The sequence below is a fragment of the Hypanus sabinus genome, chromosome 9 (genome assembly GCF_030144855.1).
Source record: "Hypanus sabinus isolate sHypSab1 chromosome 9, sHypSab1.hap1, whole genome shotgun sequence".
Classification (NCBI taxonomy): Eukaryota; Metazoa; Chordata; class Chondrichthyes; order Myliobatiformes; family Dasyatidae; genus Hypanus; species Hypanus sabinus.
Genome location: NC_082714.1, coordinates 114892219 through 114919961, shown reverse-complemented (window position 1 = coordinate 114919961; position 27743 = coordinate 114892219). Strand labels below are relative to the sequence as shown.

The window sequence follows — 27743 nt, the reverse complement described above, 5'->3', positions numbered from 1 at the left end:
CTTGTAAATTTTCTCTGTACTCTTTAAACCTCATTTTCATCTTTCCTGTAGGTAGGTGACCAAAACTGCACACTACACTCATAATTTGCCTCACCAATGTTTTATACAAATTCAACATAAAATCCCAATTCCTGTACTCAATATCTTGAATTTCTGAAGGCCAATGTACCAAAACCTCTCTTTATGACCCTATCTTCTTGTGGTGCCACTTTCAAGGAGTTATGAATCTGTATTCCCAGATACCTCTGTTCTACTGCACTCCTCAGTGCCCTATCATTCACTCTGTAAGTCTAACTCTGGTTTGTCCAATGGTGAATCCAATTTACTACCTCATCCTGAATGCCATGTGACTGTACCTTCTTGACTAACCTCCCAACACCTTGTCAAATGCTTTATAAAGTCTATGTAGACAACATTCACACTGCCTTGCCTTCATTAACCTTTCCGGTAATATCTTTGGAACACCCTATAAGGTTGGTTGTCATGCTCCGCAGCGTGCAAAGCTGTGCTGACTATCCCTAATCAGTCCCTGTCTGTCCAACTACTTATATATCCAGCCCCTTAACTACTACCTTCTCTTAGCTCTCCTGACTTCACTCTAAAAACATTTCTTATACCCCTCAAGCACCTTATTTGATCCCTTCTGCCTGTACCCGCTATGCACCTTCTCCTTCATTGCTTCACTATCTCTCAAATACCATGGTTTCCAAAACCTGCTATCCTTACCTTTTATTCTGTCAGGTATAAACTCTAAACTCTCAAAATTTCACTTTTGAAGACCCCCCACTTACCACGTGCTCTTTAGCCTGAAGAAAGCTCGTCCCAATCTACACTTGCTGGATCCTTTTGGATGTCATCACAATTAGCCTCTTTCCAACTTAGAATCTCAACCTGAGGACCAGATCTATCTTTCTCCATAATTAGCTGTGCACATTAGTTAACTACAGTAAAACCTATCTTGTATAATGCATTTAAAGAGCATGTCAAATGTGGACTGTCAAGGCAGACTGTGTATGTAATTGCTAAAGATTTCTCCTGACCTCCATTAGGGTTACAAATTTACAACTTATCACAAATCCCAGCACTGGTTTGAAAAGATTATGCTACTGTTCTGTTACTTTCCTGGCTTAATTTCCACCTACAAATTCAACCACCTACAAATCGCACATGGCCTCATTTACCTTGTTATCGCACTGACAAGCAGTCTTCATCCAAACATTTTGTTGAAATGATTGAGGCTTGGACAGGAGCCCCACTTTGCACTGTCTTCCACTTTGACAGTAGTAGGGATTGTACTTTAATTCCCAACTGTTTTTTCCCAGTAGTTAGCTATTTATGTTAGAGGCATGTTAGATAGAGTAAAAATCAGAATCTTTTTAGCAGGGTACAAATATAAAGTAATAGAGGACATGCATTTAAGGTCAAAGGGGAATTATTAAAAGACATATGTAGGGCAAGATTTCTTTTTTAACAGAGAGCAGTAGGGGCCAGGAACAGATTGTAAGGGGTAGGGGTAAAGGTAGATATGACAGTGGAGTTTAAGAAACTATTAGAGAGACACATGAATACATGGCAATGAAGGAGCACAGATCATTTACAAGCAGAAGTGATTTAGTTCAGCACAGACATTGTGGGCTGAAGGGCCTGTTCCTGGCTTCTGTGTTCTATGTTTCTGTCATGCTCTAGTTTGTCCTACAGTTTTGTTGCAATTAATTATGGACCTCTCAGTTTCAACCTAACAACACCGTAATGAAACCTCTCAATATTGCTGATGTCTTTGTCATGTTTGCTGGCTGTGAATCTTCACCATTCTCTGTGCTCAGGAGATCTTTAACCTTTAATAATGTCCATTGCAGAGTGTTCAGACTGGTAAGTGTGAGGTACAGAGTTCAAACAAGATATGTGTCTTTTGGTCGATGAATCTTTACACCTCTGAAAGCTTCTACAAACATTGTTGCTATTCAGCAAACAGTTCATCATCTGACACAATCTCCAAACCGTAATAAGCATCATTCATTATCTTTAGACCACAGACTGGCACCTCCATACACTACTCATATCAAAAAACGCACTGTTAACTGACATGCATCAGTTAATTCACTACACCACTAATTAACTCAGAGTTTAGTCTTTATTGTCTACACATATATCAAATGTCAAACTGTTGACCATTGGCCAATAGTTTAGATCATGAATACTATTGTTCCCTTTGTACCAAAACTCACTCAGACCACCTTTCTAATTTATAACATTGAAATAGGGGATCTCCCATTGATCGAACAATTGAACGTCTCCTTCCCTGTCCTTGGCGTGTGGGTGGGGTGGGGTGGAGTTATCCCTTGCAATAATTAGTCACTGAAGTTCTCATTGGTTTGTGTTGCGTTTTGTAATTCTGGAATCGAAACAAAAGAACAACACTGAAGCTGGGAGATGCATACCTACTTTGTTTTCACTTTAATTTTCTTTAGTGATTCACACACATATACGTCCCGATGCAGGCTATTTGCATACTTCTTGCATATAAACAGTAATGAGTTATGTAAACAAACAAAAGAATGTTTAATCAAACAATATGTTTACAATATTCCTGAAGTATTACTGAAATATTAAACACACTACAGTTTGTATGTGAAGCCCCTCCCCTCAATCTTATTCTCCTTCCTTATCAGTTCAAACTGTTGTGTTTAAATTTTGTTTGTGGGCTATTTGGCTAATGCTTGTCAGCTTTTCATTGGCTCCGGTAGCATCATTTTATTGCCTTTTTTGTAAGTAATGACTTGTAATTAAAGCCTCTTTCTTTATTCTTCCTGAATCAAAGCACTTCTGCTAGATCAGCCAATTGTTAGGCTCAGGTTACCTCAGGTCACAGACTGATGCACTCTCAGAGACGTGAGGCAAGATATCGGCTTTTATTGGCTAGAAGAAAGAACAAGCAGCAAGTGACCACCGCACAACATCCTGGAGACTGAGGAAGGGGCTGTGCCTCCAATCACCTTTATACCGAGGTCTGTGGGAGGAGCCACAGAAGCACTCAGCGGGGGGTGGGGGGCGTGTCTAGACAGGTATATGTAGTTCACCACACAGACATAGACAGCTATTTCCATAATACTACCTGTTCCATCTAATTAAAGAGCATCACACAAACAACTTCTCATTTGGAAATTATCTATAGTCCATCCAATTACCAGTAGGGCCTCAAGGTGTCCACTTTTGATTGCATTGATGCAGCTATTCCTGAGCAAAATCAGTTTTCAAAGTAGTTCACAAAATGGAGGTTGCAGAACAGTATCACAAAATGGTGGCCTCCATTCCTTCCACCATGTGATGAACTACATATACCTGTCTGGACATGCCCCCCGGCTGACTGCTCCTGTGGCTCCTCCCACGGATCCCGGTATAAAGGCGATTGAGGCCTGAGCCCTGCCTCTCAGTCTCCAGGATGTAGCATGGTGGTCAATTGCTGCATGTTCTTTCTTCCAGTCAATAAAAGCTGATATCTTGCCTCACGTCTCTGAGAGTGCATCAGTCTGTGATCTGAGGTAACCTGAGCCTAACAATTGGCTGATCTAGCAGAAGTGCTTTGATTCAGGAAGAATAAAGAAAGAGGCTTTAAATGCAAGTCATTACTTACAAGAAAGGCAATAAAACGATGCAACCAGAGCCAATGAAAAGCTCACGTCTCAGAGAGTTATTGATGGTGCATCACACCACATGGCAAGAACAAAAAGACATTTGGTTTGTATGTTTCTACTGTCCATAACATATTCCAGTTAAGTGCTTTTCTCCACACTTTATTCCATTCTTGGCCAACAACACTGCACACCAACTCATTTATTAAGTATTTTAGACCTTACATTGCACAACTCCCATTTTAATTATTGCTTCTCATGTTGCAGAATATAACTCCCTTAATATATGCCTCCAGCATCTTTCAATATGTCATTTCAATTGATTCAACAGATCACATGCCAACAAATGTTACCTTCACAGCACTTTCCGTGTAGCATATAAATAAAAAAATAAGACCTGATTTTTTTTGAAGCGAGAAATATACCTTGGATTGTAAGAATGTTTCTGTAAGTTTTATCTCAGAATATAATTCCGAATGATTAATTGATCTTGCTTTCAGCAGCTTGTTGTTATAATTGTAAATATGGTATAAAGAAGGTCTTTACTCATACTCTCTCTTGTTAGTTTTGAGGTGCTTGGGAATTCCTACCCGTGTTGTCACAAACTTTGAGTCTGCTCATGACACCAATGGGAATTTAACAATTGATACTGAGTATGATGATGAAGGGATGGATCTCGGAAGATCGGAAGACAGTATTTGGTGAGTGACAAATGAATATAATAGAACATAGAACATAGAATAGTACACCACACTACAGGCCCTTTGGCCCACAATGTTGTGCCGATCCTCAAACCCTGCCTCCCATATAACCCCCCACCTGAAATTCCTCCATATAACTGTCTAGTAGTCTCTTAAATTTCACTAGTGTATCTGCCTCCACCACTGACTCAGGCAGTGCATTCCACGCACCAACCACTCTCTGAGTGAAAAACTTTCCTCTAATATCCCCCTTGAACTTCTCTCCCCTTACCTTAAAGCCATGTCCTCTTGTACTGAGCAGTGGTGCCCTGGGGAAGAGGCACTGGCTGTCCACTCTGTCTATTCCTCTTAATATCTTGTACAACTCTATCATGTCTCCTCTCACCCTCCTTCTCTCCAAAGAGTAAAGCCCTAGCTCCCTTAATCTCTGATCATAATCCATACTCTCTAAACCAGGCAGCATCCTGATAAATCTCCTCTATACCCTTTCCAATGCTTCCACATCCTTCCTATAGTGAGGCGACCAGAACTGGACACAGTACTCCAAGTGTGGCCTGACCAGAGTTTTATAGAGCTGCATCATTACATCGCATCTCTTAAACTCTATCCCTCGACTTATGAAAGCTAACACCCCATAAGCTTTCTTAACTACCTTATCTATCTGTGAGGCAACTTTCAAGGATCTGTGGACATATACCCATAGATCTCTCTACTCCTCCACATTACCAAGTATCCTGCCATTTACTTTGTACTCTGCCTTGGTGTTTGACATTCCAAAGTGTACCACCTCACACTTCTCTGGGTTGAACTCCATCTGCCACTTCTCAGCCCACTTCTGCATCCTATCAATGTCTCTCTGCAATCTTTGACAATACTCTACACTATCTACAACACCGCCAACCTTGTGTCATCTGCAAACTTGCCAACCCACCCTTCTACCCCCACATCCAGGTCGTTAATTAAAAATCACGAAAAGTAGAGGTCCCAGAACTGATCCTGTGGGACACCAGTAGTCACACCCTCCAATCTGAATGTACTCCCTCCACCATGACCCTCTGCCTTCTGCAGGCAAGCCAATTCTGAATCCACCTGGCCAAACTTCCCTGGATCCCATGCCTTCTGACTTTCTGAATAAGCCTACCATGTGGAACCTTGTCAAATGCCTTACTAAAATCCATGTAGATCACATCCACTACACTACCCTCATCTATATGCCTGGTCACTTCCTCAAAGAACTCTATCAGGCTTGTTAGGCATGATCTGCCCTTCACAAAGCCATGCTGACTGTCCCTGATCAGACCATGATTCTCTAAATTCCCATAGATCCTATCTTTAAGAACCTTTTCCAACAGCTTTCCCACCGCAGACGTAAGGCTCACTGGTCTGTAATTACCTCAACTATCCCTACTACCTTTTTTGAACAAGGGGACAACATTTGCCTCCCTCCAATCCTCCGGTACCATTCCTGTGGACAACAAGGACATAAAGATCCTAGCCAGAGGTTCAGCAATCTCTTCCCTTGCCTCATGGAGCACCCTGGGGAATATTCCGTCAAGCCCCGGGGACTTATCCATCCTAATGTATTTTAACAACTCCAACACCTCTTCTCCCTTAATATCAACATGCTCCAGAACATCAATCTCACTCCAATTGTCCTCACCGTCATCAAGTTCCCTCTCAGTGGTGAATATCGAAAAGAAGTATTCATTGAGGACCTCGCTCACTTCCACAGATTCCAGGCACATCTTCCCATTTTTATCTTTAATCAGTCCTACCTTCACTCCTGTCATCCTTTTGTTCTTCACCTAATTGAAGAATGCCTTGGGGTTTTCCTTTACCCTACTCGCCAAGGCCTTCTCATGCCCCCTTCTTGCTCTTCTCAGCCCCTTCTTAAGCTCCTTTCTTGCCACCCTATATTCCTCAATAGACCCATCTGATCCTTGCTTCCTAAACCTCATGTATGCTGCCTTCTTTCACCTGACTAGATTTTCCACTTCACTTGTCACCCATGGTTCCTTCACCCTACCATTCTTTATCTTTCTCACCAGGGCAAATTTATTCCTAATATCCTGTAAGAGATCCTTAAACATCGACCACATGCCCATAGTACATTTCCCTGAAAAAACATCATCCCAGTTCACACCCGCAAGTTCTAGCCTTATAGCCTCATAATTTGCCCTTCCCCAATTAAAAAATTTCCTGTCCTCTCTGATTCTGTCCTTTTCCATGATAATGTTAAAGGTCAGGGAGTGGTGATCACTGTCCCCCAGATGCTCACCCACTGACAGATCTGTGACCTGACCCGGTTCTTTACCTAATCTTTCAGAAGTATTGTGTTCTTTAATGTGTATCAGGCTAGAAATTGTATTTCTCCTGCTTTAGACGCTTTACGTTTTCTTTGCATGAAATGCTAATATAAAATTGTGCTCCCTCAAAGAATTAGCTAACACAAATGTGCAATATCATTAATTTGTTTTACACTCTAAGGGATCTGCTGAAGCACAAAGCACTCCATTCCCCAAGGAGCATCAATCATTTCATTGCAGACAGCCTCCCTGTAGTCAGGGAGGGGAAGTGACTCTTAATAGGCATACTCCCTTTGGCAGGAGCTGTGAATTATGTCTTCTGTTGTAAGTCTGTCAAACTACTTATTGTGTTCAAACTTCAAATTTATTGTGTTTTGAAAAGTGTTGGCAGTCTGCTGGTTCGCTGCAATGCCTGTGGAATCTGGTGTGGGTAGTGGTTTTGTGCAAAGTGGAGTTGATGAGAGGACTCTAAACAGAGAATTCCTCCAACTTAACCACAATAGATGTTAAAATGAGCTGTGATCCCTCAAAGTGGAGGAGGGGCATTTGGGATGGCATCAGACCCCTCTGGGCCACTTGTTGACAGAATGTAGAACCCAATGTCAATAGCATGAACCCACTACCAGCCATCATTTCATCTGTGACAAGAGTGTGTGCATTGTATCTCAGATCCCATAGACTGGAGTGGAAACCAGACATCCTAGGTTCCAAGGGGCCACTTATTACCAGATATTATGTGGTGCCAGAAAGTCATAAGCTATGATATTTCTATGGAAAAGCACCCACTGGTCTTGGTTACATTTCCCTGGAGATCCACATGAGACAAGTTTCTATGAAGTCTTTCCCTGATTCAGGGTACCTGGGGACATCTTGATGCTCCAAAAGAATAATAACATGGCTCCTGAGGGCAGCTTGATGCCATCCTGAAGCAGCAAGATCTCAGTAGTCACTTTTATCATTGAACAGTGCGATGTCATTCACAGGGAGACTGGTGTTCTCTCTGAGCTGGAATACTATTGATGAGCAGCTTGCATTTTACAGGAGCAAAGCTGGCTGCATGTCCACTGGAACAGAGAGGAGGCATGTTCAGTCTCATCCCTCGTCTGTCGGAGCAGAGACAGGTGCTTCCGAATTCTACTGCACTCCCTCTACCTCTCCATTATGAGCAGAATGCTGCTTAGATTGTGCATGCAGTTGAGTTCAAGGAGCAGAGTGAAGACAGCAGGGACCAGGCATTTGAGATTTGTTCAAGATCTGGAGGGTGAAACGATGACCCTATGGTTTGCATGCCATTGGGTTGTTGAACCATCATTACCTGAGATCATGCCTAGTGTAGGATCAGTACATTGATGTATCTCCTCAAAAAATTGCCACAATCAGCAACCTGCTGCTCAGGGATCATCTGAGAGGGTGGACAGAACTGTCAGCTGTTCATGTCAGAACACTGCATGAGGACCTTTGACAGTACATCTTCTCTCAGCTAGTCATCTCAGATGACTCCTGCTGGCAGTCTTAAGCAGGTTCATTTTTCCAAGAAATTTGTCGAGGAAGATCAAAGTTATCTGTAATGTCTCAAGCAAAAGGGTTCTCTTCCAGCAGAAGGACTGCTGCAAACAGAAAACACTGCAAAGTAGAGCTTGTACATTGAAACCGGCAAGGTTATCATAATATATGTAGCTTTACAAACAAGGGTAATTTTTCTCCATTTATGTTACATTTGATTTTTCTTTATATTAAATATAAAGGTTCTAGCAAAGTTTAAATACCTTTCATCTTTGACACAAAGCATACTTGAATGTGCAAGGATAACTTTCAAGGGTATGATTCAGAGTCACATTTATTTATCACATGTATATTGAAACATGTAGTGAAATGCATAATTTGTGTTAACAATCAACATGCCCAAGGATGTGCTGGGGGCAGCCTGTAGGTGTTTTGGGGAAAAGATTATGAGTGGGACCAGTGCTTCGGTCTCTGGCTCAGAAGGGAAGGGAGGAGAAGAGGAGAGCAGAAGTGACTGGGGTTTAGCGGAACAGACAGGAGGTTCTGTGGACGAGAATGAGATTCCTGAAAGGTACGTTGCTCTCCAGGTGCCAGGGCCAGGATCCATAGCATTCTTAAGTGGGAGGGTGAGCAGCCTGAGGTTGTGGTCTATGTCAGTACCTATTGTGGTGATATCATGTGTCATGTGTCAGAACATGATTGGACTGAGTTGTGAGCATGCGCAGAACTGACGGAATGATCGAGAAGCTTGTATGTTAAAACATGTTTGCTGTTTGCTGCTAAATGAAAGTTCTAGTTATGTTCTTCCAGAATATGGTTTGTTCTTAGTAACCCATGGTACGTATCAAGAACACAACACCTATGACACAGGTACGAAGAGTGACGAGGTTCTGCAAAGTGAGTTCAGGGAGCTAGACGGGAATTTGAAGGACATGACCCCCATGGTTGTGATCTCAGGATTGCTACCCGTGCCACTAGCTAGTGAGGCCAGAGATAGGAAAATCACACACATGTGGCTAAGGAGATGGTGCAGGAGGGAGGGCTTCTGATTTTTTGGATCATTGGTCTCTCTTCCAGTGAATGTGGGATCTCTACACATGGAACAGTTTGCGCCTGAACTAGAGGGAGACTAATCCATGGTGGAAGGTTTGTAAGTGCTAATCGGGAGGATTTAAACTAGAGACACAAGGAGATGGGAACCGGAGAGCCAGGGCAGATAGTGGAGGGGGTGTGGGGAAAGGTTTTGTTATGCTTGCATGCAAAGACAGGAGTCAAAAGGTCAAGCATGGTGGGAATAATATTCAGAGTTGCAACTATTTTGGAGCAAGGTAAGGTGAATGTTTGGGCAGAGACCATGGATTAGCACTTAGGATTATGACATTATAACCATTAGTGAGACTTGGTTGCAGGACGGGCAGGACTGACTGCTCAGTGTTCTGGCATCGGTTCCTTTAGACATGATAATATGGGAGTCATTAAAGGGGAAGGGATGGCATTAGTGTTCAGGAAAATACAGTATTGTAGCGGTGTGCTACATGCAGCACTAAAATTACGACACGGAGTCGGTAACTGCAGTCGAAGGAAAAACTTTATTCGAAATCCTCAGCCTCACTTTTAAGCCTCCCTCAACCTGCCCCCCGTGGCGCAGAGGCTCCAAAGCTCTGTGCTCGCAAACCCCCGTAGGCTATCTAATTGTGAGCCGGTTCGGGTGTGCCAGGAAATGGGTCGCCACATAACCCAACCCCCCAGAACCGGCAATACACCCCCCAATGTCCACAGTCTAGGCCGGAACCTGCTTGGGAGGTCGGCCTCTGCGCCGAGGTGCCGGAAACTCGGCTGGTTGCGCCAGGTCCACATGGGCCAGTTTGAGTCGGTCCACCGTGAAAACCTCCTCTTTCCCCCCAACGTCCAGCACGAACGTGGACCCGTTGTTCTGGAGCACCATAAACGGCCCCTCGTATGGCCGCTGCAGCGGTGGCCGATGCCCGCCCCTTCGTACAAACACAAACTTACAGTTCTGCAGGTCTTTGGGTACGCAGGTCGGGTGCTGCCTGTGCTGTGAAGTGGGTATGGGGGCCAGGTTACCGAGCTTCTCGCGCAGTCTGCCCAGGACTGCTGCTGGATCTTCCTCTTGCCCCCATGGGGCTGGTAGGAACTCCCCGGGGACGACCAGGGGCGCGCCGTATACCAACTCGGCCGACGAGGCGTGCAGGTCGTCCTTGGGCGCTGTGCGGATGCCGAGTAGGACCCAGGGAAGCTCGTCCGCCCAGTTGGCTCCTCGCAGGCTGGCCATGAGGGCTGACTTCAGGTGACGGTGGAAACGCTCCACTAGCCCATTCGACTGTGGGTGGTAGGCAGTTGTGTGGTGCAGCTGAGTCCCCAAAAGGCTGGCCATAGCTGACCACAGGCTGGAGGTGAACTGGGCGCCTCTGTCGGAGGTAATGTGGGCCGGTACACCAAAGCGAGATATCCAGGTGGTGATCAGGGCTCGGGCACAAGATTCGGAGGTGGTGTCGGTGAGCGGGACCGCCTCTGGCCATCTTGTGAACCGGTCCACGATAGTCAGGAGGTAACGCGCTCCGCGCGACACTGGCAGGGGGCCCACGATATCCACATGAATGTGGTCGAAACGCCGGTGGGCGGGATGGAACTGCTGCGGTGGGGCTTTGGTGTGCCGCTGCACCTTGGCCGTCTGGCAGTGCATGCACGTTTTGGCCCATTCACTGACCTGTTTGCGGAGTCCGTGCCAAACGAACCTGCTGGAAACCATCCGGACAGTCGCCGGGATGGAGGGATGCGCCAAGTTATGAATGGAGTCGAAAACACGGCGCTGCCAGGCTGTCGGGACGACGGGACGGGGCTGGCCGGTGGCGACGTCACAGAGTAGGGTCCTCTCACCCGGGCCTACGGGGAGGTCCTGGAGCTGCAAACCGGAGACTGCGGTTCTGTAACTCGGAATCTCCTCATCTGCCTGCTGTGCCTCTGCCAGTGCCTCAAAGTCTACCCCTTGGGAAAGGGCATGAACGGTAGGGCGAGAGAGCGCATCCGCCACAACATTGTCCTTACCCGAGACGTGCCGGACATCCGTCGTGTATTCAGAGATGTAGGACAGGTGGCGTTGCTGGCGGGACGACCAGGGGTCGGACGCTTTCGTAAACGCAAAGGTAAGCGGTTTGTGGTCTGTGAACGCGGTGAAGGGCCGACCTTCTAGGAAGTACCTGAAATGCCGGATTGCCAGGTAGAGCGCCAACAGTTCCCGGTCGAAGGCACTGTACTTGAGCTCGGGTGGCCGCAGGTGTTTGCTGAAAAATGCCAGGGGTTGCCAGCGACCTGCGATGAGTTGCTCCAGCACCCCACCGACTGCTGTGTTAGATGCGTCCACTGTGAGGGCGGTAGGGGCGTCCATTCTGGGATGTACTAGCATTGCGGCGTTCGCCAAAGCTTCCTTTGTTTGAACGAAAGCGGCGGTGGACTCCTCGTCCCAGGTAATGTCCTTGCTCGGACCCGACATCAGGGCGAACAGGGGGCGCATGATCTGGGCAGCTGAAGGGAGGAAGCGGCGGTAGAAATTGACCATACCTACGAATTCCTGAAGGCCTTTGATCGTGGTGGGTCGGGGGAAGTGGCGGACCGCATCTACCTTAGCGGGCAGAGGGGTTGCCCCGTCTTAAGTAATCCTGTGGCCCAGGAAGTCAATGGTATCGAGTCCGAACTGGCATTTGGCGGGGTTGATTGTAAGACCGTACTCACTCAGTTGGGCGCAGAGTTGTCGGAGGTGGGACAGATGCTCCTGACGACTGCTGCTGGCTATGAGGATGTCGTCCAAATAGATGAACGCGAAGTCCAGGTCCCGTCCCACCGCGTCTATTAACCGCTGGAACGTCTGTGTGGCATTCTTCAGGCCGAACGGCATGCGGAGGAACTCGAAAAGGCCAAACAGGGTGATGAGAGCCGTTTTGGGGACGTCGTCAGGATGCATCGGGATTTGATGGTACCCTCGGACGAGGTCTACCTTGGAGAAGATCCGTTCGCCGTGCAGGTTTGCTGCAAAGTCCTGAATGTGCGGCACAGGGTAGCGGTCCGGTGTGGTAGCCTCGTTCAGCCTGCGGTAGTCGCCGCACGGTCTCCAGCCTCCCGTCGCTTTGGGCACCATGCGCAGGGGGGAGGCCCATGGGCTGTCGGACCGCCGGATGATCCCCAATTCCTCCATCCTCTGGAACCTCTCCTTCGCCAGTCTGAGCTTGTCCGGGGGAAGCCGCCGAACGCGGGCGTGGAGGGGTGGTCCCTGTGTCGGGATGTGGTGCTGTACGCCATGTCTGGGCATGGCCGCTGTGAACTGCGGTGCCAGAACAGATGGGAAATCCGCCAGGACCCTGGTGAAGTTGTTGTCGGACAGTGTGATGGAGCCGAAGTGAGGGGCTGGCAACTGGGCTGCACCCAGGGAGAACGTCTGAAAGGTCTCGGCGTGTACCAGCCTTTTTCTGGGCAGGTCGACCAGTAGGCTGTGAGCCCGCAGAAAATCTGCACCCAGAAGCGGTTGGGCTACGGCAGCCAGTGTAAAGTCCCACGTGAATTGGCTGGAGCCGAACTGTAGCTGCACCTGACGGGTGCCATAGGTCCTTACTGTGCTGCCGTTCACGGCCCTCAGGGGGGGCCCCGGTGCCCTGCTGTGGGTGTCGTAACTCGTCGGAGGTAAAACGCTGATCTCGGCACCAGTGTCAACCAAAAACCGGCGTCCCGACCTTCTATCCCACACATACAGGAGGCTATCCCGATGGCCAGCCGCCGTAGCCATCAGCGGCGGCTGGCCCTGGCGTTTCCCGGGAACTTGCAGGACGGGTGACAAAGGCGGGCTTCTGCGCCCCACCACTGGTGGTAGAAGCACCAGTGTTCATTAGGCCGGGGGTTGGCGGGCTCTGCAGCCGGGCCTGGACTGGTTTGCTGCCGGGAGCGTGGCTGGGAGATCTGTGCGATGGACGCCCCGCTCACCTTTTTGGCGTTCCACAGCAAGGCCACCTGGGCTGCCACCTTCCGGGGGTCACTGAAATCCACGTCGGACAGCAGCAGGCGTATGTCCTCGGGCAGCTGCTCCAGGAATGCCTGCTCAAACATGAGGCAGGGTGTGTGTCCGTCGGCCAGAGACACCATCTCATTCATTAAAGCCAAAGGAGGTCTGTCGCCCAAGCCATCCAGGTGCAGTAAACGGGCAGCCCGCTCGCGCCGTGAGAGTCCGAAAGTCCTGAGGAGCAGGGCTTTGAATTCCGTGTACTTGCCGTCTGCCGGGGGCGACTGTACGAACTCCGCGACCTGGGCCGCTGCGTCCTGGTCGAAGGAGCTCACCACATAGTAGTAGCGGGTGTCTTCTGAGGTGATCTGGCGAACGTGGAATTGGGCTTCGGCTTGCTGGAACCATAGGTTCGGGCGCTGTGTCCAGAAACCCGGCAGTTTCAACGAAACCGCATGGACAGAGGCGGCGTCGGTCATTTCTGGTCCAAAAATCGTTTGGACCGTTGGGGTTACCAATTGTAGCGGTGTGCTACATGCAGCGCTAAAATTATGACACGGAGTCGGTAACTGCAGTCGAAGGAAAAACTTTATTCGAAATCCTCAGCCTCACTTTTAAGCCTCCCTCAACCTGCCCCCCGTGGCGCAGAGGCTCCAAAGCTCTGTGCTCGCAAACCCCCGTAGGCTATCTCATTGTGAGCCGGTTCGGATGTGCCAGGAAATGGGTCACCACAGTATCACAGCAGTGCTCAGGCAGCACAGATTGGAGGGCTCATCTGCTGAGGCTCTAACGTTGGAACTGAGGAATAAGAATGGTATGACCATGTTAATTGGATTATGTTATAGACCTCCCAGCAGGATTTAGAGGAGCAAATCTGTAGAAAGATACAGAAAATTGCAAGACAAACAAGGTTGTGATAGTAGGTGAATTTAACTTTCCACATGTTGACTGCGACTACCATTTTCCAAAAGAGTTGGATGGGATAGAGTTTGTTAAGTATGTTCAGAAGTTTCCTTAATTAATACAAAGAAATCCTGACCAGAGAGTGTGTGACACTGGATCTCCTATTGGGGAATGAGTCAGGGCAGGTGACAAAAGTGCATGTAGGGGAACACATACACTTTTGTCACTAGTGATTTAGTGATCATTATTCCATTAGGTGCAAGATAATTATGGAGACAGATAGTCTGGGCCTTGGGTTGAGGTTCTAAAATGGAGAAAGGTCAATTTTGATTGCATCAGCAAAAGATCTGGCATTTGTAGATTGGGATAAGTTGTTTTCTTGCAAAGGTATACTTGGTAAGTGGCAGGCCTTCAAAAGTGAGATGTTGAGAGTACAGGGTTTGAAGGCAAGGATAACAGGCTTTGGGTACCTTGGTTTTTGAGAGATTTTGAGGCCTTTGTTAAGAAGAAGGTGGAGGTGCATAGCAGGTATAGGCAGAAGAGAACAAATAAGGTACTTGAGGAGGATAAGAAATTCAAGAGAATACTTAAGAGTGAAATCAGACATGTTTGCTCTAGCAGACAAAGTTTAGGAGAATTCAAGGGCTTGGACAAATATATTAAGAGCAAACGGAGAGCAAGGGACAAAACTGGTCCTCTTGAAGATCTGCATGGTCATCAATGCTAGCAGCCAAAGTAGGTAGGGGAGATCATAAATGGACTTCTTGCATCTGTATCTACTCAGGAGTTGGATACAGAGTCTACAGAACTAAGTCGAAACAGCAGTAAGGTCATGTACCTTATATAGATTGGGGAGGAGGTGTACTTGCTGTGTTGAGACAAGTTAGAATAGATAAAACCCTAGGGCCTGACAAGGTGTCACTTCTGACCTTGTGGTAGGCTAGTGAAGACATTGCAGGGGCTCTAGTAGAGGTATTTAAAATGTCCTTAACAATGAGTGAGGTGACAGAGGGTTGGAGGAGAACTATTGTTGCCCTGTTGTTCTAAGAATAAGTTGAGAAATATAGGCTTGTGAGCCTGACACCAGTAGTGGAAAATTATTGGAAGTATTCTAAGGGGGTGTACATATTAGTGTTTGGTTGGACAGGGCCTGATTATGGATAATCAACATAGCTTTGTGCATGGTAGGCCGTGTCTAAACAATCTTATAGAATTTTCTGAGGTGGCTGCCAGGAAAGTTGATGAAGGCAAGGCTGTGATGTTGTCTACTTGGACTTTAGCAAGGCCTGTGACAAGGTACTACATGGGATGCTGGTCAAGAAGGTTAAGTACTTGGCCTTCAAGATGAGGTAGTATATTGGAGATTAGAGAAACATGGTATTTTTGCTACTTAAGATTCAAGATACAATATTGTTTTATATTAAGTGTCCTGTTTTGTAACTTCAAAGCATTAAACTAATTCATGGGAGGATACAGAGAGTCCGAAAATACGCGTGGAACTTCGTTTTTACTTCAAGCAAGGCGTGCATGTATCATGTGGTAGTGTGACGGCATATGCAATTCATGTATTTTACATATAATCCATAATGAATTATTTAAACTGGGCTGAGGAGTGGCAGATGGAGTTCATCCCAGATAAGTGTGAAGTGGTTCATGTTGGTAGGTCAAACATGATGGCAGAATAATGGTAAAACTCGTGGCAGTGTGGAGGATCAGGGGGATCTTGGGGTCCAACTCCATAGGACGCTCAAAGCAGCTGCGCAGGTTGACTCTGTAGTTAAGAAGGCGTACGGTGTATTGGCCTTCATCAATTGTGGAACTGAATTTAGGAGCCGAGAAGTAATGCTGCAGCTATATAGGACCCTGGTCAGACCCCACTTGGAGTACTGTGCTCAGTTCTGGTCACCTCACTATAGGAAGGATGTGGAAGCCTTAGAAAGGGTGCAGAGGAGATTTATAAGGATGTTCCCTGGGTTGGGGAGCATGCCTTATGAGAATAGGTTGAGTAAACTTGGCCTTTTCTCCTTGGAGCGAGGGAAGCTGAGAGCTGACCTGATAGAGGTATATAAGATGATGAGAGGCTTTGATCGTGTGGATAGTCAGAGGCTTTTTTCCAGGGCTGAAATGGTTGCCACAAGAGGGCACTGGTTTAAGGTGCTGGAGAGTAGGTACAGAGGAGATGTCAGGGGTAAGTTTTTACTCAGAGAGTGGTGAGTGCATGGAATGGGCTGCCAGCAACAGTGGTGGAGGTGGATATGATAGGGTCTTTTAAGAGACTTTTGGATAGGTACATGGAGCTTAGTAAAATAGAGGGCTATGGGTAAGCCTAGTAATTTCTAAGGTAGAGACTTGTTTGGAACAACTTTCTGGGCTGAAGGGCTTGTATTGTGCTGTAGGTTTTCTATGTTCTAACCGAACAAGACTGCTTAATCAAACAATACAATGTATATATACAAAATTACTTAATTATTGAAATATTAAATACACTACATTTCTCCCTGCTTATCTATAAACTCCAACTCAAAATGCATCTCAACTATATACACAGTATACTAAATTATGCAACTTCTATATACAGATATCCACAGCATGGTACATTTTAAATTGTCCCATTCAGGTCAAAAGATTTAATCACTGTGAAGGATTTCGTACTCTTGAGGGATAATGTCCTTGCTAATAAGGGGAATCCCACTGCTTGACATGTGAGACTTGTGGCTGTGAAACAATCTCAAGTTCTGTGGCCTCCTCCGTGGTGGTTGTAGGAGTTGACTCTGAGACTGCGGGATATCGTTCTGACAGCAATAGCCATCTTTCTTCATTATTTTTCTTTTTATAGCTTGTGCATCTTGATCTTTGAGAGGTGTATTTAGTTCACTGGAGTATTCTCTTATTAATCCTATTGCTCCCTTTACAATTTGATTTTTCCTCCTGGTTTCCTCATCCACAACAGCAACTGATGAATCCTCTGTTTTTTAATCTCCATTGACTGATTTCTTTTTGGCCTTCCACTCATGATCTTTACATCCACTTTTACAAGCAGCATTTTGTCTCCCATTTGAAGTTCATACAAAAACCTTAATTAAATAGTTTATACTCACAAAGGCTGAATGCTTGCATCTTTTCTGAAATTCCTGGCACTAAAACCAAGCCACGTTTTGCAAGTAACTGCCTGATTAACATATCAGAAGCTTTCTCAGGTATGTTGCTCAGAAACTCTGTCCTAGTCGCACCACTGTTTTTATCATTTCCATTCATCAGCATGACACTTCCTTAGTCCAACCTGAGGCACAGAAGTTGGCACCGTCACCTGATTGTACCCCTTTGGGAAATGTTTCATGGTGTACGGCATGGAGATAGTTGTAGTGTGAACCAGCACCTTTCTTAATTCACTTTCAGTTGGCTTCATTGCAGGGAGTGGTATGCAAATGGTGGATGGAGCTCCAATCAAATTGTAGTTGTCTCAGCCAATCACACCCCCACAATGCTGGTGCTCCTGTCTTTACCACAAACAAGTTCAATGTGTTTTGCTGTTTTTGTATTTCACTGTCACAAATGTCATTCCCACAGGAGTTATCTTTTCTTCAGTGTATGTTCTTAGTTCAGTATCTGCAGGCTTCAGTTTAGTATTTTTGAAATGCCTCTCAGGCTCATTTTGTGGAATGATTGAAATTGCTGAACAAATCCCCAATTCCATTTTAATTAATTTGCTGTTGAAATCATATTGCTTGTCTATTGTTAATTTTCACACTGTCAATCTCAAGGCCTCACAATTCTGTGCCACTCTCATCGTTATCAGACTTTTTGCAAACAGTGTGCAAATTAGCGCTCTTTTTGAAACTGATACTTGATTTCATTAGCTTTTTCTCTTCTCTGTGCACTCCATTTATTTTTGTCTACCCAACATGATCTTTGCATGTGTCCTATTTTATTGAACTTTCTGCGAGTTTGTTTGGTGTATGTGAGCCTCCACTACAATAGTAACAGAACTTGTTTGGCCAGTCTGGTTTCTGTTTAGGTGCTGCAGTTTTGTTCACACTCACTTTTATTCCTGACTGCAACTCAATTGCATCTTTGTCTGCGGTTTCCATTGAAACAGCAATTCCCATTGCTCCTTTAACTGTAAACTGTTCTTCAGTTAGGAGTCGTTTTTGAATGCTTTCTTTTAAGGTTCCACAAACTAAACTGTCTCTTAGTGCATCATTAAAACCATTACCAAACTTCCAATGCTCAGACAATCTCCTCAATTCAACCATGTACTGTACACTGAAATGGACAGCCTTTGTTTTTGATTCCAAACCTAAAGTGTTCTGCATTCAACAATGGCTTCAGTTCAAAGTGCTTCTGCATTACTTTGGCTAAATCAGGAAAGCTAATTTCTGCAGGCTTGGTTGGAGTAGTCAAACTTCAAAGGAAACAGCATACCTTTTAACCCAATACACTTAGCAAAATTGTCTCTCGCCTTTCATTGGTTATTTCATTTGCTTCAAAATACTGTTCGAATAGTTCAGTATACATGAACCGATTACCCATTGTATAACCAAACTAGTCAATCTTGCCGACATAGCCAGCCATTTCTGTTTTTTTAAAATTATTATTATCACCTGGTACTCACTCTTTATGAACCCTGAATTCTTTTGTTTTCTTACAATTTAAAAAATTATGACTGTGTCTTTCCTTCTGAAGATCACTCACTTCCTGATTCTAGTTGTGTTTTATTTTATCTTGAATGCTTCGCTGCACTTTAACAGGCTGGTAGCCATGTCAAGTTCATTTTAAAAATACTTACTTGCCAATGCTATGTTTTGTAACTTCAAAATGTAAAACTAATTCAAAGGAAGACACAGGCATTTGAAAATTTGGGTGTAACTTCATCTTTGCTTTATATAAGCTGCACACATATCACGTGGTAGCATGATCATGCATGCAATTCACGTATTTTATATATAACCCATAATGAATTATTTAAAGGAACAAGAATGCTTAATTAAACAATGCATATGCAAGATTATTCAAATATTGTTGAAATATTAAATACACAATATCAAGTGTAAAGGAGAATAAAATAATTGTTACTCCAGATCTGATACAACAAAGAAAAATGAGATAAGGAATGTTATAATAATTAAACAAACAATAGACATACAGCAAATATATAAGATAGCTTATATACATAGATTAATTGTATGTCCATAAAATGACACTAGGCTCAGGATGTCTATACATAAGGTGACTGAAAGGAAATGATAATATTGTGGTGATAGGAGCTGTGCAGGACTCTACAGAGAGTCAACCCCGTAAGGTGGCGAGGCTAGACAACATCCCAGGTCGAGTCTTTTCCCTACCCATTATGTCACAATGCAATCAATACTTTAGTGATTATCAGTGTTGAGCAGTTGATATTGTTCAAGCCTTGACCAATGGTGCTGCAGATAGTGCAAGTGACTCACAGATCCAGCAGCCTCAGTTGAATTCTGCTTTCAGGTGCTGTCTGCATGCAGTTTGCACATGGTCCCAGTTTCTCTGATGTACTCTGGTTTCATCCAACATCTCAAAGGTTGCTTGGGCAATTGACTGCTGTAAGTTTCCATTGGTGTTGGTGCATGGTGAGAGAACCATGGGGTGAGGAGTTCATGGCATGTGTGAGAGAATGTTGTGCAGATGGGAGATTTGTATTGAGGGATTCCTCTGAGAGTCAGCATGGACCTAAAAGGGCCAAATGGCCTCCTATGTCATTATGGAATATGATAATATGATGAAATATGTGAAGACCAATGTTTACACTTGCAGAACAAGGTTACTCCAAAAGAAAGCTACTGTGCCTAAATTGGATTTAAATACCAAAAGTGCCATTCATTGGGAAATAATCAGATGCTGAGATGTGCCATTTAAGTAACTGGGTTGTGTTGTTACAATCAATCAAGTGGGACTTGAACAGCAATATTGTGGGAACGACATGCATCATTGAACTCTCCAAAATGATTTTTGATGTAGCACTCATGATTTATTTGTTGAGTGTGAGGGTGAGGATCTTGTCACTAGGTTTGTGTTGGGTACTGTTATTTATGAGGCTCCTTATGAAAAACGCATTTTATCCTAAAGTTCCTCATAATCCTAGTGGCTATTTCCTCACTCTGGCGGGAATATTGAACTGGGTGTTGTGCTCCTGCTGTTCTTCTGCTCACTTTAGACTCTACTTGATGACTTAAAGCACCTAATGTGGTCTGCACAGTGCCCCAGGATTGATGCAGGTTATGAATCTCCATATCATGGAGGCCAAAGGGTCTCTGTACAGCTTCACTCCGCTGCTATGGTTAGAATCCAAAACAGTGTCAGTAGCTCTAGATCTAGTGGTGCTGATTTCCCCCTTCCCCCGGTATTTATCTCTGAGAGCAGGAGAAGCTCCCTCAGCTGCTTCCAGTGAACACAGAACTGATCACCATAAAATTCCTCCCATGTTCAACCACTGTATTTAAGAAGCGAGAAAGGTCTCCGCTGATAACTGAAGCTCAAGTAGTTGTACAGGTACAGTTGATAGCTGCTTGCTCTCTTAGATAACCAGCAATACTGCTGAGTGTGAGAGTTTAACATCCCACTTTCTCTCCTTTTCAACTAAAATGAAATCAAATTGTTTGCCCATGAACAGAGAACCACAGTGACCTCTCTGATTCAGCAATGAGGCAATGATCTGCTGATCCAGCAGCCAGATGACAGTGTCATCAAGATCTTTTCTTGCCACAGAGAGGGCAATCCGAGCATGTGAGTGTGACCACAAAACATACATTGGAATGTCACAAGTCTCTATGATGACAGATTTTGAAAGTGTGAAACCAATGAGTTAATTAATCTTCAGGTAGGTGCAGACAAGATTGTGGTATCTCTCAAGAGTCTGCAAGAATAAACTGACAACATCTTTTTTTTGTCCTGGCCTTCTGTAAGTAAACTACCATGTTTATCAGGAAGTCAATGATTAGGTTTAGGGCAGGGGTCGGCAACGTTTACCACTGAAAGAGCCAATATGGACCCATTTCCCACAGAAAAGAAAACACTGGGAGCCACAAAATGAAATAACACTGCATACAACGGGTTTTTTTTGCCTTTATGCTATGTATAAACAAACTATAATGTGTTGCATTTATGAAATTGATGAACTCCTGCAGAGAAAACTAAATTACATTTCTGCATGCAACAAAAACATTTTGAACTCCGAAAAAAAGACGTTGGGTTGAAGGTTACTCCGTAGGTAGCCTACCTTGGATCGAAGAATTAAAAGAATGCGCGCACTGGCGGGCGTCAGGCATTGGCAGTTGTGATGTATATTAATAGTGATAAAAAATCACGTTGTAGCGGTGTGCTACACGCAGCGCTAAAATAAAGACACTGCAGTCAAAGGTAACTTTATTCGAACTAAACAGCCTTGCTTTAAAGCCTCCCTCAACCCGTCCCCGTGGGCGCGGATGCTCCAAAAGACACGTACTCACAAACCCCCGTAGGCTATCTCCCTTAGTCGGAACGGTGGCTAATTGTGAGCCGGTTCGGATGTGCCAGGAAACGGTGTCTCCGCAAAGTTTTCAGATTGTACAAGATCACCATAATCTTCAAATTTCGAATTACATTTCAAAAGCTAACAAACCACGGGGAGCCGCATCACAGAGATCAAAGAGCCGCATGTGGCTCTGGAGCCGCAGGTTGCCAACCTCTGGTTTAGGGTATGACCACTTTGCCATTATCTGTTTAATGGGATTCTAGTTCTGTATGAGTGTAATTACTCTTGATGTGTCTGTTGCTATGTTTTTCAAGGAATTTCCATGTCTGGATAGAATCGTGGATGGCACGATATGATCTGAGGCCTGGTAATGATGGATGGCAGGTACTTGATCCAACACCACAAGAAAAAAGTGAAGGCAAGGAAGAAATTAGCAGTTTGATTGTATTTGCACTCTTAATGTTTGAAAGCTATTGTAGGTTGTGACATAACACATGAGAATTAACTCAATAGTAGTCACTTTAATATTTAGAATAAGCAGGAAACTTGTGCCTTATCATTCAAATTTCCAACAGTTGAAAGATGATATATTTAACTTTTCTAGGAAAAAGCATATGATTATAAAGTTAAATTCAGGCCACTTAATTTCATTACAGTTTTGAATAAGAAAGTTGTGCAGACATAACTGAAGGGATGTGATTGAAATAAAGCATAATTATGTTTGGTAAACAATAAATACACTTGTTAAATTCATTTAGAGTGGTTCTCAAACAAGCACTTCTTTCAACAGGAGTCTACTGCTGTGGCCCAGCCCCAGTTAAAGCGATCAAAGAAGGGGAGACAGATATATTCTATGACGTTCCCTTTATATTCGCTGAAGTCAATGCAGATTGTGTGACTTGGATTTGTTCTGATAAGGGAAAAAGGAGGAAAATTGACTCCAACACCAAACACGTTGGTCAAAAGATCAGCACCAAGTGTGTTGGTAGTGATGAACGTGAAGATATCACGAACAATTATAAGTATTCAGAAGGTAAGAGAAAATACATTCATCTATTCAGATTATCATTGACAACTACACCTCCGTAAATGATAAGACTGAATGAACAATTGAAAAAACTTGCATAACTTAGTATGTGGATTAATTTGCAGTGCTGAGACCACCTTCTGCTGCCAATCAGGTTTTAAATGTTTGTTAGAACCCTGTAATAATTTATTTAAAAACAGTGTCTGGCACGGAACCAATATCAATTCCATTTCCCATGGAATTTCCCAGGAACTTCATCCCCCATTGTGAGGTATATGTCTACCTATATTGAAATCAAGTTTGATATTTTTATAACACAAAAAATAAAATTAATTGAAAGGAAAACAAAGGAGTCTGAAATGCAATTCTAATTTTAATTTTTTAGTTAAAGCGAGGCGTGCATGTAATGCATGGAGGCGTGATGGATGTATGCAGTACACTCATTTTTACACATAACCTGTAATTAATTATTACAAGAATGCTTAATCAAACAATACTTACAACTTTTTCAAATATTACTGAAATATTAAATATACAACAGAATTAGTTACAGGTCATCACCTGCCCTATCTGTGAAAGAGAAGTGCAGTGCATTTTGTAGATTTTGATTAGTGCTGTTGCTGTGTTCCAGTGAAGGAGAGAATGAATGTTAGGGTGATGGATAGGCCCCAGCAAGGAGCTGCTTTGTCTTGGATGGTATCAAATTCCTGAAATGCTTTTGGTGCTACAGTCATTACATTTCCTCTCAGCTAGCCTGTCCACCCTCACCCAATAATCAAAAATGATCGCAGTAATGCTGCAATGCATACAATCTTGCACATAGCCAGCAGGCTGGTAATTTCTGAAGGTGGTGTTGCATAGTCGAGGCTGATAACTTTTGCTGGATTGTCATCTTGCAATCTCAGCTGGTCCTTTGAAATGGTTCAAAGGCTTACTATCTATCAGTGTTGATTACAAAATAGTTTAGAACTTTACTTGTATCATACTAATGCTTACTCATTTGTTTTTAAGGTTCCCATGTAGAAAGACATGTTTTTAAAATGGCTGACAAAAGAAAGGCCTCTCAGAAGCCAGAGAAACAACTTGACTTGTATTTGAAGGCTGATGGTCCAAATTACAATGGGGCCAATGTTAAAATATCTGCCATCATTTCCAACAAGAATTCAAAGAATAAGGTTTACACATTCAAATTAAGTGCTTTCAAAAAGAAATACAGTAAGCGCTCCAGAGGAAAATGTATAAAGAGGTATCAGGAGGAGATTACTGTTCATTCCAATGAGGGTAAGAATACTCTTGCTGTAATTATTTATTTAGATAATTACTGCATACAATTGGGGCAGATTATTAATCAAGGATTGGCTATATCTTTATTGCTTGTACTTCTAATGAGCAAGCTGCTGAACTAAAATAGTCCATTAATTAATGGACAGAAAATTTCTGGCTAAGGCATCAACATTCCTTTTTAACAAAATGATGGACAACATGAGGTTGATCTAAAAATATAAGAAATCTGTGCAATGATACGATTCACATCCGAAAATTATATTTGAGTAATTTCCAAGAATTAACCATCTATTAATTGAAAGTAACCATTGATTTCTGAAATCAATAGGGCATGCTCAAAGTTCAACTTTTTTGATAACCTCTTCTTAACATATACATTGGTATTGCAGATAAAATAGTGGAAATGGAACTGGCCTATGAAGAGTATGGGGAGTTTCTTGACAAGTATAATCTAATCAGGCTGACAGCTTTTGCAATTGATGGAGAAACGCAGGAAAGTGCATTTGCATTGAAGGATATCTCCTTGATTAATCCTAATATTACGATGCAGGTAATGGCTAGAAAGGTGACCCACTGCTTGTGCTAAATGTTGACTTTCTCTCTTCCTTTTTAAATTTACCTTCAACAATTAGAACCATAAAGGCACAAGTCTGTTTCTCCTTGGTGGGATGAAGCTTATTGATGGTTATGTAGATGTACAACCTGACTGAGAATTAAAATGGCGCGATTGTCAGGCTGAGAATCACCATTACCATATTTCAACAATAGGAGAGAGGTGTTGGCATTTGTCTTGTGATCAGAAGCTTGGCGTAGACAGGGCCACAACAGGGTTCAATGTGCTTAAATGTCCTCTACAAATGTAGGTATTGCATGAATTGATAAATGGAAAAGGGAAGCAGAGTGCATGGTTCAATTGTTAATTAATTATCTTAATACAGCCTTTAAACTCAAAAGGCCATTGAGAGAAAAAAAATCATAAATATGGTAAATCAACACACATTAATCTCAGAGACAATGATTTCCCACAACACACACAAAATGCTGGTGGAACACAGCAGGCCAGGCAGCATCTATAAGGAAAAGCACTGTCAACGTTTTGGGCCAAGTCCCTTCGTCAGGACTAACTGAAACTAGCCTTTCAGTTAGTCCTGATGAAGGGTCTCGGCCCGAAACATCTACAGTGCTTCTCCTTATAGATTCTGCCTGGCCTGCTGTATTTCACCAGCATTTTGTGTGGGTTGTTTGAATTTCCAGCATCTGCAGATTTCCTCATGTTTGCACAATGATTTCCCATTCCCTTATGACCAGATTCAAATGCATTTCCTCCCCATTCTGCCTCAAAATTCACTGTTCTTTACAGAACCTGCTTTTTCTGGGAAGCCCTCAGTTTCATACCTGTTGCCAGCAAGAGAAGAATCTGGGCAGACACTGAGGCAAGGATGGTAATCTAATGAATCTTCATGCTGAAGGATTTTCTTTAATAGAGTTCTTTGTGATAGAGATGTTATCAGTTAGGGCATTACTTGAACCAAGAAGTTCAATGCTATCAACTCTAACCTGATTCCCTGCTCCCATTTCTGACATTATTTGGGACATGGACCTCACCTTATTTTGCATGAGGCCCAAAGGATTGGGGACCACCACCTCATCTTTCTTAAAATCAGGTAGTCCTCAGAGAAGCAGGCCTGTAGGCCCTGAAGGATATTGATCCCACTTTGTGTGTCTCATGAAAAAAGGCAGACTGTAGATAAAGTTAAGAAAAAGTTGTAAAGAGGAAGGATTGGAAGTTTGCCTATTTCTGGTTTACAGCCCCTGCTGGCTCCCACTTGGACAGCCAACCCCAGTTCCAACCACTCTGGACATCTCCAGACCGCAGGTATCACCATGACCAACCCCAGTTCCAACCACTCTGGACATCTCCAGACCGCAGGTATCACCATGACCAACCCCAGTTCCAACCACTCTGGACATCTCCAGACCGCAGGTATGACCATGACCAACCCCAGTTCCAACCACTCTGGTTATCTTCAGACCGCAGGTATGACCATGACCAACCCCAGTTCCAACCACTCTGGTTATCTTCAGACTGCAGGTATGACCATGACCAACCCCAGTTCCAACCACTCTGGACATCTCCAGACTGCAGGTATGACCATGACCAACCCCAGTTCCAACCACTCTGGTTATCTTCAGACCGCAGGTATGACCATGACCAACCCCAGTTCCAACCACTCTGGACATCTCCAGACCGCAGGTATCACCATGACCAACCCCAGTTCCAACCACTCTGGTTACCTTCAGACTGCGAATTATGTGGCCTCCAGCTCCAGCTCCAGTGTGACCTCAGCCGCCTCCACTTCCAGGCTGAGACCTTTCTCACAACTGCTGGGCCCCTTCTCCCAACCACTACACCCCAGCAGTGGCTCTCTCAGGTTTCCCTGTCACTTCTTGAGTCCCAAAGCCTCAATCTTCCTTCCATTCCATCTTCCCTGAACTCCTCAACCCTCCCCTCTCTTCTGACACCACTAACTCTCTTTCCCTGCTCCAATCTCGTCCTCTCTCTAATTCCTGTCACCTCTTCACCATTCCTCCTGACCTTCCCCTTTCTGAGGTGATGAGATTGGTGATGATGCAGGACACAATGGCCTGATTGTCCTGAGTGTGGTCCTTTTCCAGGGGTAAGTAAGAAGAGGTGTCAGTGTTGCCGTCTGGCCTCAGCAAGGTAGAGATCAGTCTGCCACATTGCAACAGCACCCCTTTCATTACGGGTTTGATGGTGAGGGCAATGCGTTCAATGGGGGGAATGACGACCCACCATGATGTCAAGATCTTGTTATGCCACCTCTGTTTCTTAGTCCACTTCTTTGGCAAGGATTCCCCAGGCCACACAGATGACCCCTTCTCCTGTCTCCAACCCTTCCCCTCTTCTTAGACACCCTGCTCTGGATCATTTCATTGCTGATTGCCAATAAGACAACAAATGGCTCAACTTCAGCACTCCTTTCTCTTCTTCAAACCTTACCCCTGCTGAAGGCATTGCCCTTCAGTCTCTCTGCACCAATCCCGACCTCACCATCAAACCCGTAATGAAAGGAGTGCTGTCTCAGTGTGGTGGACTGACCTCTACTTTGCTGAAGCCGGACGGCAAACACTGACACCTCCTCTTACTTACACCTGGAAAAGGACTATCAAGCCATCGTCTCCTGCACCATCATCAATCTCATCAACTCTGGGGATCTCCCATCCACTGCAGCGACCTCATAGTTACCTTACCCCACACTGCTCACTTCTATCTCCTGCCCGTGATCCACAAACCTGAGGTCCGGGTAGGTCCATCGTTTCTGCCTGCTCTTGCCTCATGGAACATGTGTCCACATACCTCGACTCCATTCTATTCCCCTTGATTCCCTGGCTCTGATCGCCTCATTTTCACCATGGATGCCTAGTCCCTATACACTTCTATTCCCCATTGAGAAGGTCTTAAAGCTCTTCATTTCTTTCTTGATAACAAACCTTATCAGTTCCCTTCCGTCACCACCCTCCTCAGTCTAATGGAACGAGTCCTGATCCTAACAATTTCTCTTTCAGACCATCCCACTTTCTCCAAACTTACAGTGGTGCCACAGGCATCCGAATTAGCTCCAGCTAAGCCTGACTTTTTGTTGGCTCCATGGAGCAGTCCATGTTCCATTACATGTTCCCCTGTAAAGCTCCCCAAATCTTTCCATGCTACATTGATAACTACATTGCTGCTGCTTCAAGCACCAATGCTGAGCTCGTCAATTTCCTCAGATATGCCTCTGATTTCCACCCTGCCCTTAAATTTACGTGGTACATTTCTGACACCTCTCTTCTCTCTCCCCTTTCTAGATCTCTCTGTCTCCATTGCCAATGAGAAAAAA

General features: G+C 44.4%; 1 protein-coding gene across 3 annotated transcripts in view; it reads left to right on the top strand.

Moving 5' to 3' along the window:
• The window catches only part of LOC132399747 (protein-glutamine gamma-glutamyltransferase 2-like), an 86412-nt gene that overhangs the window by 45223 nt on the left and 13446 nt on the right, over window positions 1-27743 (top strand). For 2 of the 3 annotated variants that reach the window (XM_059980456.1, XM_059980455.1), the window contains 5 exons: window positions 4195-4330; window positions 21845-21948; window positions 22321-22563; window positions 23569-23838; window positions 24231-24391. In XM_059980456.1, the coding sequence (XP_059836439.1) occupies window positions 4195-4330; window positions 21845-21948; window positions 22321-22563; window positions 23569-23838; window positions 24231-24391 (914 nt within the window). The remainder of the gene's footprint in view (window positions 1-4194; window positions 4331-21844; window positions 21949-22320; window positions 22564-23568; window positions 23839-24230; window positions 24392-27743) is intronic. The other variant, XR_009514057.1, reaches the window with a different exon arrangement.